The sequence below is a fragment of the Danio rerio genome, chromosome 17 (assembly GCF_052040795.2).
Source record: "Danio rerio strain M-AB ecotype USA chromosome 17, GRCz13ab, whole genome shotgun sequence".
Classification (NCBI taxonomy): Eukaryota; Metazoa; Chordata; class Actinopteri; order Cypriniformes; family Danionidae; genus Danio; species Danio rerio.
In genome coordinates this window covers 3590101-3602959 of record NC_141037.1, presented here as the reverse complement: position 1 = coordinate 3602959, position 12859 = coordinate 3590101, and the positions used below count along the sequence as shown (strand labels likewise).

At 34.7% G+C, this 12859-nt stretch overlaps 2 protein-coding genes across 2 annotated transcripts; both read left to right on the top strand.

Moving 5' to 3' along the window:
- The first annotated feature begins 4466 nt into the window (after positions 1–4466).
- LOC100536860 (zona pellucida sperm-binding protein 3-like) lies at positions 4467–7604 on the top strand. The gene is made up of 8 exons (XM_087290068.1): positions 4467–5011; positions 5374–5492; positions 5670–5773; positions 5841–6018; positions 6939–7056; positions 7137–7219; positions 7291–7391; positions 7472–7604. The coding sequence occupies exons 1-8, from the start codon at positions 4490–4492 to the stop codon at positions 7540–7542; spliced, it is 1296 nt and encodes a 431-aa protein (XP_087146194.1). The 5' UTR covers positions 4467–4489; the 3' UTR covers positions 7543–7604.
- Positions 7605–9737: 2133 nt separating this feature from the next.
- Positions 9738–12575, top strand: zp3.2 (zona pellucida glycoprotein 3, tandem duplicate 2). Its single transcript, NM_001025186.1, is given in 8 exon segments — positions 9738–10279; positions 10576–10694; positions 10799–10902; positions 10972–11149; positions 11933–12050; positions 12120–12202; positions 12276–12367; positions 12444–12575. Coding segments are annotated over 8 exon segments (1284 nt in total). The 5' UTR covers positions 9738–9760; the 3' UTR covers positions 12515–12575.
- Positions 12576–12859: the final 284 nt, after the last annotated feature.

Here is a 12859-nt window from a genome sequence, read left to right as displayed (position 1 = left end):
AGTGAACCTGCTGTTTACCCGGACTGATTATCACGAGCGAGAGTGTTTTATTCTGATGATGTACAGCCGCCAGAAGAGCTAAGTTATATCTCTCTTTGTAAACAACTATATTTTTCATGCAGAAAATAAACATATTTTAAATTGATGTGATGCTTTTCTCTGTCTGCTTTTACTTGTGTGGATAAAAATGTGTAGAATTTTTTTATTTATATTATGACAATTATTATTATGTATTATTTTTACTATTATTCTGCTTTTTCTGTGGGTTTTTACTTGAGTGAAAAAAACTGCATTATTAATAGCTATATATATTATTATTATTATTTTTATAATTTACTGTTATAGTTATTATTATTAATATTATTATTATTATTACTATTATTATTATTACTATTATTATATGTTTTATTATTATTATTTGGCCATTTTAGTACTTTACTAAAGTACAGCATACTGGAATAAATTAATTCAATTATTTTATATTTTCCATCTAGTTTTCTTTTAAATTTCTGTTTTATTTCAGCATTTTTTAAATGAAACAACTATATTTTTCATGCAGAAAATAAACATATTTTAAATTGATGTGATTCTTTTCTCTGTCTGCTTTTACTTGTGTGGATAAAAATGTGTAGAATTTTTTTATTTATATTATGACAATTATTATTATGTATTATTTTTACTATTATTCTGCTTTTTCTGTGGGTTTTTACTTGAGTGAAAAAAACTGCATTATTAATAGCTATATATATTATTATTATTATTTTTATAATTTACTGTTATAGTTATTATTATTAATATTATTATTATTATTACTATTATTATTATTACTATTATTATATGTTTTATTATTATTATTTGGCCATTTTAGTACTTTACTAAAGTACAGCATACTGGAATAAATTAATTCAATTATTTTATATTTTCCATCTAGTTTTCTTTTAAATTTCTGTTTTATTTCAGCATTTTTTAAATGAAACAACTATATTTTTCATGCAGAAAATAAACATATTTTAAATTGATGTGATTCTTTTCTCTGTCTGCTTTTACTTGTGTGGATAAAAATGTGTAGAATTTTTTTATTTATATTATGACAATTATTATTATGTATTATTTTTACTATTATTCTGCTTTTTCTGTGGGTTTTTACTTGAGTGAAAAAAACTGCATTATTAATAGCTATATATATTATTATTATTATTTTTATAATTTACTGTTATAGTTATTATTATTAATATTATTATTATTATTACTATTATTATTATTACTATTATTATATGTTTTATTATTATTATTTGGCCATTTTAGTACTTTACTAAAGTACAGCATACTGGAATAAATTAATTAAATTATTTTATATTTTCCATCTAGTTTTCTTTTAAATTTCTGTTTTATTTCAGCATTTTTTAAATGAAACAACTATATTTTTCATGCAGAAAATAAACATATTTTAAATTGTTGATGTGATGCTTTTCTCTGTCTGCTTTTACTTGAGTAAAAAAAGTGTAGACTTTTTAAAAATTCAATTTTTATATTTATTTTTTTATTTTATGACAATTATTATTATTATGTAATATTTTTACTATTATTCTGCTTTTTTGTGTGTTTTTACTTGAGTGAAAAAAAATTGCATTAATAATAGATAAATATCTTATTATTATTATTATTATTATTATTATTATTATTATTATTTGTACTTGTATTTGTATAATTATTAGTATTCTGCCATTTTAGTACTTTACAAAAATGTACAGCATACTGGAATAAATTAATTAAATTATTTTACATTTTACATCAAATTTTTTATTACATTTTTTAAAATTTTATTTCAGCATTTTATTTAATTAAACATCTATATTTTTCATGAGGAAAATAAACATTTTATATTGTTGATGTGATGCTTATCTCTGGCTGCTTTTACTTGAGTGAAAAAAAATATAAAGTGTTTTACATTTTTATTTATTTTATGGCAATTGTTATTGTATTATTTACTACTATTCTGCTTTGTCTATTTTTTTTTTTTTTACTTGAGTGAAAAAAATGCATTATTAATAGCTAAATATATCTTAGTATTATGATTATGATTTTTATTATAATTTTTTATTGTTATTTTTTATCATTATTATTATTATTATTATTATTATTATTATTATTATTATTTGGCCATTTTAGTACTTTACTAAAGTACAGCATACTGGAATAAATAAAATGAATTATTTTCCATTGTCCATCTAATTGTCTAATAAATATTATTTTTCATGCAGAAAATAAACATATTTTACATTGTTGATGTGATGCTTTTTCTGTGGGCTTTTACTTGCTAGTGAAAAAGATGAGCATTATTAATAGCTATCTATATTATTATTATTTTGATAGTCTGTCTGTCTACAATTAATTTAACTTTTTCTATCTAGTTTTTTTAAATACATTTCTATTTTATTTCAGCATTTCTTTTTAATTAAAGAACTATATTTGTCCAGCAGAGAATAAACATATTTTACATTGTTGTTGTGATGTCTCTTTATCTGGGTGAAAAATGTCAAATGCATCTTTTATATAATAATAATAATAATAATAATTATTATTATTATTATTATTATCATTATTATTATTATATTATTTGTATTATTATTTTTATTATCATTATTATTATTTTATTATTATTATTAATATATTTTATTTTATTAATATTTATATTATTATTATTTTATTTTATTATTATTTATATTATTATTTATTATTAATATTAATATTATTATTATTATTTAGCTATTTTAGTATTTTACTAAAATGCAGCTGACTGGAATAAATGAAATAATTTTACAGTTTCCGTCTATTATTATTTATTTATTTACTATATTTTCCCTGTGGAAAATAAACATTTTAAATCGTTGGTGAAATTTTGTATTTTTTGTGTGTTTTTTTTAATAGTGCATCATTTCTTTTATATATGCTAAATATAAAGTTCTCTTTTTGTGGGGCAGTTTTTTCTTTTATAGGGCTTTTTTAAAGTCTTTATAACAGTATTGTAAAAATGTGAACATATCTAGAGGTTAGTATTTCTATATAGTCCTGAAAGGTCAAACTGACCGAATTTATGGTGCAAAATAAATGATGTAAATGTTGAATTATGTTCAATGTTTCACAGCAACCACAAGAGGGCTCCACTTTCATTTGATGGCTGATGAATGCATCACAAATTACCAACAGTAAGCTGGAAATAGACACCATGGGAGAAACCACAGTGCATTTACCTCTCTACACTTTAATACAAATGAAGATCCACCTTTTTCTGCTCATAATAAAGTCCAATATCTCTTGTTCAGTTGTGACCTTAAACGATGTTATCATGCAAACACTACCAGACACTTTCAATGATTTCTCAGTCATATATACCAAGCTTATATATGCAAAGACAGCTTATATATTCTTTAATATTGCTCATTTAGTGTATTATTTTTTTACTCAGCATAAAAATAACCATAGATGCGGAGATGATATTAAAATGCTAACAATTACTCGTATATGGCATTATATACGAGGAGTTTAGATGCAAAAAAATCGAAATAAAATCTAAACTTTTATACTAAAATGAGCATTTTTGTTTCTGTAGGCTCGGAAATGTTATTTTTATGGTGATGTATGGGTTATTTTCATTGCATGTAAAGTGAAATTACAGAAAATAAATGCAGGAGGTTACATAAAAAGCTAATTTATGAGAGAAATTTCACTTGCTATTGAATGGGTATTTGCATCTGAGCTCTTCATATCCACATTCAGCCTTCGAATATATAAACTAAGCTAAATACGTCATAAATAATCTGTATTTATTATATTTTTGAATACTATCCATCATCTGTGTAGGGTCAGATGCTGTTAAGATTAAAAGAGTTCATATCATAAATAGATTAGGAGCAGTAGTGTAGTTTATTGCAGGGGTGTCCACACTCGGTCCTGGAGAGTTTAGCTCCAACCCTAATCAAACACACCTGAACAAGCTTATCAAGCTCTTACTAGGTATACTAGAAACTTCCAGACAGGTGTGTTGAAGCAAGTAAGAGCTAAAGTCAGCAGGACACCAGCCCTCCAGGACTGACTTTGGTCACCCCTGGTTTATTGTCCTTGGAAATTAATTTGTTATGCACACCATGTTGCTGCAGACATACAATAAACAAACAGTATTAACAACAGCAACCCATCAAAATTCAAGATAATCTCTGTTAAATAAACCTACTGCTAGAGGTATGAAGGACTTCCTATATCAACATAGTTACATCATTGATTGTTAAATCAGGAACAGCCATAAATTAAGTCTCCTATTGGCTGATGACTTCTAGAAGCTTCCTATTGGCTAGTCTACAAACTCTACAGGTCCAGAGGAGGATCAAAGGGTAATCAATTAAGCTGGAAGGGGCGGAGCCAACCTAATTCAGAGCTGTATAAAAGGTCAAAGCCGAGCAGAGATGAGCATTGTGGCATTGAGTCTTCAAGGATGGAGTTCCTTCAAGGTGTATTAGTGCTGGCAGTGCTTGCTGTGTTTGATCTGACCAACGCACAGGGAAGTTTGAGCAATGTTCAAAGTCCAAGAGGTTTCAACATGAATCTCAGAGGTGTTCCTGCTCCTCCTGGAGCCGTTTTCAGTCCTGATGTGATGGTGGCTTTCAACAGTCTTGACTCTAGGAAACCTGTGCAAGCTCCTCTCAGTCTTCAGGAGAAGCTGATGCTGCAAGCTCCTGAGCCTTTCACATGGAAGTTCCCCATTGTTGCTGAAGCCCAGAGAGAGTTTGCCACAAACTTCCAGCTGAAGCAGCCTGCATCTCCTGGCAGCACTGTTGCGGTTAACTGTGGTTCAGATCGGGTTCATGTGGAGGTCCAGCAGGATCTGTTCAGCAATGGGGAGTTGATCCAGCCAGCGGGTCTGACTCTGGGAGGACGCCCGGTTGTTGGTCAGGACCCAAACTCTGGTGTGTTCATCTTTGAGTATGCAACTCAGGACCCTGAGAGTGTTGTGATGGTAAGAACCTATTTTTGGTGGCTTATTTGTGTTGGGTAAACAAAAGTACCTCCAGGTAGCATTTTGTATGTCCCTGTCCCCCTTTTTTTTTGTTCAAAATAGGCTAATTTTAGACATAACTAAAGAATGTCAACTCTACTTTCTGGATACTTGTCCTGTTGGGTCAGATAATTAAGTTTACAGGTCTTCCCATTGGTCTACCATTATTTCAAACTAATATGAAGCCAGTATTGCTTTAACTGGGTGTTTAAAGAGGGTCAGATTGCGTGTGCATTAAGATCTGGAATAGAAACCTGCAATTGTTTATTTCCATTAAGCATCAAAGCTTTAATCTTTACTAAAGTCTTTATTTAATTTGACAGATGACTGAGGATGAGCTTGTCTACACCTATACTCTTACCTACACCCCTGAAGCGTTTCCTGGGACTCCTATTATCCGGACCAATAGTGCAGTGGTTGGTGTTCAGTGCCACTATCCAAGGTTGGTTAACTTTGTGTAATCCAGCTTGAGTCATGTGCAAATCCAAATTTTAGTTTATTCCATACTAGAGTTGGTGTCAAACTGGTAGCCATTATTACATTTAATTCAATTGTTAAAGTCCAGCTTCATGCTCTACTAGTAACCAGCAGTCCATTAATGGCTGATTCTTACCTCCAGACTTCACAATGTGAGCAGTAATGCCTTGATGCCAGCATGGACCCCTTATGCCTCATCAGAGGTTGGCGAGGATATCTTGGTCTTCTCCCTGAATCTCATGACTGGTTGGTGCAGTTTCTTGGACTTCATCCTTTCAAGATTTACGGTGTCTAAAACCTTCTCCTCTTGCAGATGACTGGTCCTATCAGAGGCCCTCAAATGTTTATTTCCTGGGAAGCGTGATTAATATTGAGGCATCTGTGATGCAGTACAATCATGTGCCTCTGCGTGTGTATGTGGACCGCTGTGTGGCAACTCCAGTACCTGATCCTGAAGCTCTGCCAAGATATTCCTTCATTGAGAATCATGGGTAAGATCATGCTGTAGAGCAGTTGTATCTCATACAAGGTCAATATTTGAAGTTTACAGATCAGTGTTTACAAAGTTAAGACTGGGTGTTTCAAAGTGGTCCTCAAACAATTGAAGGTGTTGATCAAAGGTTGACTTGACTAATCCTTTGTCTACAGTAGAGCTTTTGTCCTTGTGGTGGATCAAGCTTTTAGAAGATGTTATAAGACCATAGTTCAACTGTTCAAGGCTACTTTGACCTTTCATAAAGGGTTTCGGTTTTAACTTTCTAACCCAAGCTCTAAGTTACTCTTTGGTGTTCCTAAATAACGTTTTTATAGGCACATCTTGGTTTTAGATTAACACCAACTGGCTCTTAACCAGACATTTACAAACTCTTGCAGAGTTCAGCTTCTCTAAGCAAGCCACTAGAATTAATTGGCTGGTGTGGTGCATTAAGTGTTTGGTTATGGGCCAGAGTTTGGCTACAACCCTGGTTAAACAATTGAGACCTGAATCGGCGCTTGCTTAATGGAGACTGGCTTGCAACATTTGCCGGAAGGTGGTTCTCAAGGAACAGGATTGGTCACTGGTGCAATCTCTATTTTAGTTACTAAATTTTCCAGAGTGTCCAGACCTGCTCTTGAAGGCTTTTCCTTCTATACTTTACACCTTGATCCCTATTAACTTTCAGACCACACTGTTGGGACTACCAGTCAGTTTTAAGTTGTTAAATTGTCCTTGGACTCGTTTAATAGTTTTGGAATACCTTTAGAGTTATCCACTTTCTGCTTTAGGCCACTATCTTGTGAGTTTAGACTTGGTTTCTTTGACCTCCAACTTTAACTCTGGAGTAGTCACTTGAATCATAGCTTGTACTTGAGTCTGAGTCTCTGATCATGGGCAAGATTTTTTTATTTTTTTTTTTCCTTGTGTTATCAGGTGCTTTGTGGATGCCAAGATTACAGGTTCCAGCTCCCACTTCTTGCCCATAACCCAAGAAGACAAGCTCCGTTTCCAGTTGGAGGCCTTCATGTTCCAGGATACACCCAGTCCTTTAGTATGTACAATCGGTATAGGTTAAATCCAGCATCTTGTCTTCTGCATCTGATTTTTAATAACTTCTCCTTTCTCTTGCAGATCTACATTACATGCATTGTTAAGGCCACTGTTGCTGCTAGACATAGTGACCATCTGCACAAGTCCTGCTCCTTTGCCAATGGGTATGTTGATCACTTTAAATCATCTTTTTGCTCCTGTTGAAGGTGTTTGGTCTGACTCTTGCTTGTTGCAGATGGTTTGCCAATGATGGACACCATGGAGCCTGTAACTGCTGCGACTCTACATGTGGTCATGGTAGTGTTGAAGGCCAGCTTACAGGGGATGGCTATAGAGGTGTGTTCCTCTACTCTTGCTCTTATTGTTTTGCTCTTGACTTCAGTTATCCTGTTTAACTTTGGTCTCCTCTCTTCTAGGCCTTCAGTGGGAAGGCAAGGCCTTGGTTGGTCCTGTAGTGGTCAAAGACACGCAGAGGAATCTTGTTTGATAAAGTGAATGCCTGATGAACCAGTGCTTGCATTGAGTTTTTAATAAATGTCTGAAACCTTATCTTTGTTGTTTTTTTTATAAAAGCCACTTACCTCTAACCATGGGATTAAAAACAATGGTCTAGTCGAGTAATGTACTATAAAAGAATCATTCTCCTTAAAGTTAAAACATTTAAGAATGGCTGCTTAGTAAAAAAAAGTTTCTGTTCTCACATTGCTTGAATTAGGTCCACTGTCTTATGCAGTAAAATATACATATTTCTGGTCTTTGCTTAATTTAACAACTTCCAGGGATTAACTTGAAATTAGTTTACAAAGTATAAAGTGTTTCTCCTGTCACATTGGCTTAAGTAATATTGGTAGTTCAGGACTCTAAAACCATTGACTGCTCTCTACCAAACAATTGACCCTGGTTTAACAGGCAAGTGATTAAGTCACTTGACGTGTTAAATGGCTTGTGTGTGTGCGCACAGCATTGTTGGTTTACAAAAATCAAATGTTCTGTTGAACTAAATGTTGGTTTTATTTATTATTTTTAATTCTCCTAGTGTATGTATTAAGTCTAGTACTTCTACTGACAAACTGTTTGGTTGAGGTTGATTCTTAGAAATTATGTTGGAAATGCAGTGATAACTAGTGATTCGCAGTCTTTTTTTTTTTTTTTTTTTTTTTGTGGGACAGTTAAAGGGTACAGTAATTTATCACCTTTTTAAACCAAGTTGAAACTGGGAATTTTTCTGTTTGTTAGAAGCTGTATATTTAAACCTTAAGTTGGTTTCATTATATATTGGTCTTAAAGACCATTAATGGATCAAATAGTAATTTTAACTTGATTTTTTTTTTCTTTCCAACATGAACAATCTCTAAGCTCAGATGCCTTTTTAGATCAAAAGTTTATATAGTTTAAAGGTGCAGTAGGTGATTTTCCACAATGCTAACAGCTTAGCATAAATCTCTGAATCACAGTCCCTCTTCTGTCTAGAGCCACACCTCGAACACGAGCACCGCAAAAGAACCCTCTTATGTTAAGTGACTAGTGTTTGTCTGGCAGCATGCAAGCCAAACTGACATGCTAGTTCAAAGTGAATAGAGTTGCATGGTAAACAATATAGGGAGAGGCTAGGTGGAATAGCCCTATTGTATTGTTGTTAAAGTAACTAAAATCTACATTCTAGATTCTGTAAAAGGTCCTTCATAAAATTGAAAATAGTTTTAACAATCTTTCATTGGAAGATTTTAGTGGCTGATCAACACTTCTGTGAAGATGAAACCCATTTGTAACATCTTTGCGTGAAGCTAAAATGGTTTTAAAGCAGAACATTACCTGTCTAAGAGAAATCCTGCTGCCATGGTGTCTTCCTTTTTCCAGTGTGCAAAGATAACTCCAATATTGATTCAGGTTTTTAAAAAGTTGATTCAGCAGGTTTTTACAGATCGCTTTCTCTCTCGAATGTGTAGCCCAAACAGCGGTCGGCGGAGCTTCAAACAAAAGGCTGTGCAGACGTTCAAATCTGCATTTGCTGACAGACAGTTTGAGCTACTTATTGGAATTATGAGAGATGTCGGCTTGACTCTATTTAATTGGATGAACATTGTTTAGTTTTATGCCTTACCCAAAATCTATAAATACATTTAGATCATTCACTTTAATCATTACTATTGGAATGTGAAGACACTTTCAACCTGCACAACAACACATGCTTCTGAAGACAGTCACCTACTGCACCTTTAAGTAATATTCAGTAAGGTAGGGTAAGGAAGTAATATCCAGTCTTACAATTCAAGCCTGTCCTACTCTTTAAAAAGAAATGCAAAAATACGATGATGCATAATTTCACATTACTGAAGTTACGTTTTTGAGTGACTGGATTGTAATGTTACTATTTTCCCCAACACTGATCATATCTACCATCTGTGTAAACCCAGATTTTATTTCAGATTACCAACACTTAATATCATGAATGAATTGTCAGTTTGTTGATTGTTAAATCACGAACGGCCATAAATTAATCTCAGTTATCCTATTGGCTGATGACATTCTGGAAGCTCCCTATTGGCTAGTAGAGTTTGTGGACCCAGAGTCCACAAACTCTACAGGTCCAGAGGAGGATCAAATGTAATCAATTAAGCTGGAAGGGGCGGAGCCTACCTAATTCTGACCTGTATAAAAGGTCAAAGCCAAGCAAAGATGAGCATTGTGGCATTGAGTCTTCAAGGATGGAGTTCCTCCAAGGTGTATTATTACTGGCTGTGATTGCTGTGTTTGATTTTACAAGTGCACAGGGAAGTTTGAGCAATGTTCAAAGTCCAAGAGGTTTCTGGAATCTCAGAGGTGTTCCTGCTCCTCCTGGAGCCGTTTTCAGTCCTGATGTGATGGTGGCTTTCAATAGTCTTGACTCTAGGAAACCTGTGCAAGCTCCTCTCGGTCTTCAGGAGAAGCTGATGCTGCAAGCTCCTGAACCTTTCACATGGAAGTTCCCCATTGTTGCTGAAGCCCAGAGAGAGTTTGCCACAAACTTCCAGCTGAAGCAGCCTGCATCTCCTGGCAGCACTGTTGCAATTCAATGTGGTCCAGATCGGGTTCATGTTGAGGTTAAGCAGGATTTGTTTAGCAATGGAGAGTTGATCCAGCCAGCGGGTCTGTCTCTGGGAGGACGCCCTGTTGTTGGTCAGGACCCAAACTCTATGGTGCTTATCTTTGACTATCCAATTCAGGAGCCTGACAGTGTGGTGATGGTAAGAAATCCCAATTCTTTTCCAACCTCCATGTAGTATCTTAATGGTTGAGCTTTGAAAAGTAGATTCATGTAGTTTTAAAGACTTGTCCAGGTCAAGTTAACCTTTAAATTCTAAGATGTACTGAATGTTGTCTGGTTGTACTGTATGTTTGATCTCCCACCATTGGCATGTCCACTGGAACCCAAATCAAGAAATTTATGCTTTAATTCTTAGCAGTGCAGCAGCAGTGTCTAAAGCATCTCAAACCTGTCTAATCTTTAGTGGAACTTGTTAACTTGAGATTCTTTCATCAGATGACTGAGGATGAGCTTGTCTACACCTATACTGTTACCTACACCCCTGAAGCGTTTCCTGGGACTCCTATTATCCGCACTGATGGTGCAGTTGTTGGTGTTCAGTGCCACTATCCAAGGTACATTAACGTCTTCGGTGCTTAATACAACAGGGTAAACCACTTCGGTTCCAGCCATGTAGGTCATTGTTGAAACCAGTCCATTTTTAATTCTTTACCTCCAGGCTTCACAATGTGAGCAGTAATGCCTTGATGCCAGCATGGACCCCTTATGCCTCAGCAGAGCTTGGCGAGGATATCTTGGTCTTCTCCCTGGATCTCATGACTGGTTGGTGCAGTTTCTTAAACCTCATTCTTTTAAGATTTACTGTATCTAAACCCTTTCTTACTCTTGCAGATGACTGGTCTTATCAGAGGCCCTCAAATGTGTATTTCCTGGGCAGCGTGATTAATATTGAGGCATCTGTGATGCAGTACAATCATGTGCCTCTGCGTGTGTATGTGGACCGCTGTGTGGCAACTCCAGTACCTGATCCTGAAGCTCTGCCAAGATATTCCTTCATTGAGAATCATGGGTAAGATACTGCACTAGCGGTGTTGAATCATGTCCAGGGCGATCAGATTTTAAGTGTTGGTGAGGCCAGAGGGGGCCTAGTATAGTGAAAGGTATGCTATATTGTTAGTGTCTTTTTAATACAAGCTGTTCAACTGCGGCTCTGTCTCTCTCTGGTCAGAAATGCCCTTAAGCCCAATGTTTTTTGAAGTCTTCTGAAGATGAGTGGGCTTTTTGATCCCTTTTTAAATGATAACTATGGCCCTTTTTTTTTTTTTTTTTTTTTTTTTTTTTAAGCTTGAGCTGTTGTATTAGTTACTCTTTGGTTTTTCACAACTTGGATAGTTGACTATTTTGGTTAATCTGAATCGGATGTCCTAACTTTTTCTGCAGGGTTTAGCTTGCTTGGAGCTTCTAGTAAGACTAGTTGGGTTCTTTTTCTACCTCAATGATACACTCCTGAACTATTAGTTAAGATTCAGTTTCTTTATGGAGTCTGTAGATTTAGAATCTTTTCATATTTGGCACCTTAACTATTATAGCAACTTCAAAATGGGTATTTTGGGCCTTGCTGTTGTCAGCATTTGGAAGGGATCAGACCTTTCCAGAATAGTCTCAAGACTGTCAAGTTCTGGGATTGTTTTGTAAAAGCATGTCCACTAGCTTTCAGAGTTGCATTTGGGCTTAAGTTGCTAACCTTTCTAAAGGAGTTACCTTGAATCATTGGTAGTATCAGTTTATGCTTTTCCTCTTTGTGCCCTTACAAACATGGTTAAATAGCTTTACCCATAACTTCTGCCATCAGGTGCTTTGTAGATGCCAAGACTACAGGTTCCAGCTCCCACTTTTTGCCTATAGTCCAAGAAGACAAGCTCCGTTTCCAGTTGGAGGCCTTCATGTTCCAGGATGCACCCAGTCCTTTTGTATGTACTATTCAGTATTGAGTAAATCCAGCATCTTGTCTTTGTTATTTAATAACTTGTCTCCTGCAGATCTACATTACATGCATTGTGAGGGCCACTGTTGCTGCCAGACATAGTGACCATCTGCACAAGTCCTGCTCCTTTGCCAATGGGTATGTTGATAACGTTGAACAGTCTTTTTGCTCCTGTTGAAGGTGTTTGGTCTGACTTTTTTGTTTGTTGCAGATGGTTTGCCAATGATGGACACCATGGAGCCTGTAACTGCTGCGACTCTACATGTGGTGTTGAAGGCCAACTTACTGGGGATGGCTTTAGAGGTGTGTTCCTCTACTCTTACTGCGTTTTGCTTTTCACTTCAGTTCTCTCGTTTAACTTTGGTTTCCTCTCTTCTAGGCATTCAGTGGGAAGGCAAGACCTTGGTTGGTCCTGTAGTGGTCAAAGACACGCAGAGGAATCTTGTTTGATAAAGTGAATGCCTGATGAATTGTGCTTGAACTCAGTTTTTAATAAATGTCTGAAACCTTATCTTTGGCTTGGTATCAAGTTTTGTGAAGCCGGTTACCTATAACTGTAGGATGAAAAACAATGGTTCAGTAGTCAAGTGGTTCATAAATAAGAGAATCAATTCTCCAAATGTTAAAACATCAAGCCTGAAAATAGCCATTGAATAAACAGTTCCTTTTTTACTTAACCTGGTTTATCTACATTGAGTTTTGTGCATTAAACCTTAAATATTTCTTTTGTAAACTCTGTTTGAACAATTAATCCCAGAAAGTTAAATTTAAAGGAAGTAATGAGCGTACCTTAAA

What these genes read in the sequence shown, in the direction of transcription:
- LOC100536860 (XM_087290068.1), top strand. Translation starts at nt 4,490, where the DNA reads ATGGAGTTCCTTCAAGGTGTATTAGTGCTGGCAGTGCTTGCTGTGTTT. An exon ending in AGGATACACCCAGTCCTTTA is followed by an intron (nt 7,057 to 7,136) that starts GTATGTACAATC and finishes TTTCTCTTGCAG; the next exon opens with ATCTACATTACATGCATTGT. An exon ending in TCCTGCTCCTTTGCCAATGG is followed by an intron (nt 7,220 to 7,290) that starts GTATGTTGATCA and finishes TGCTTGTTGCAG; the next exon opens with ATGGTTTGCCAATGATGGAC.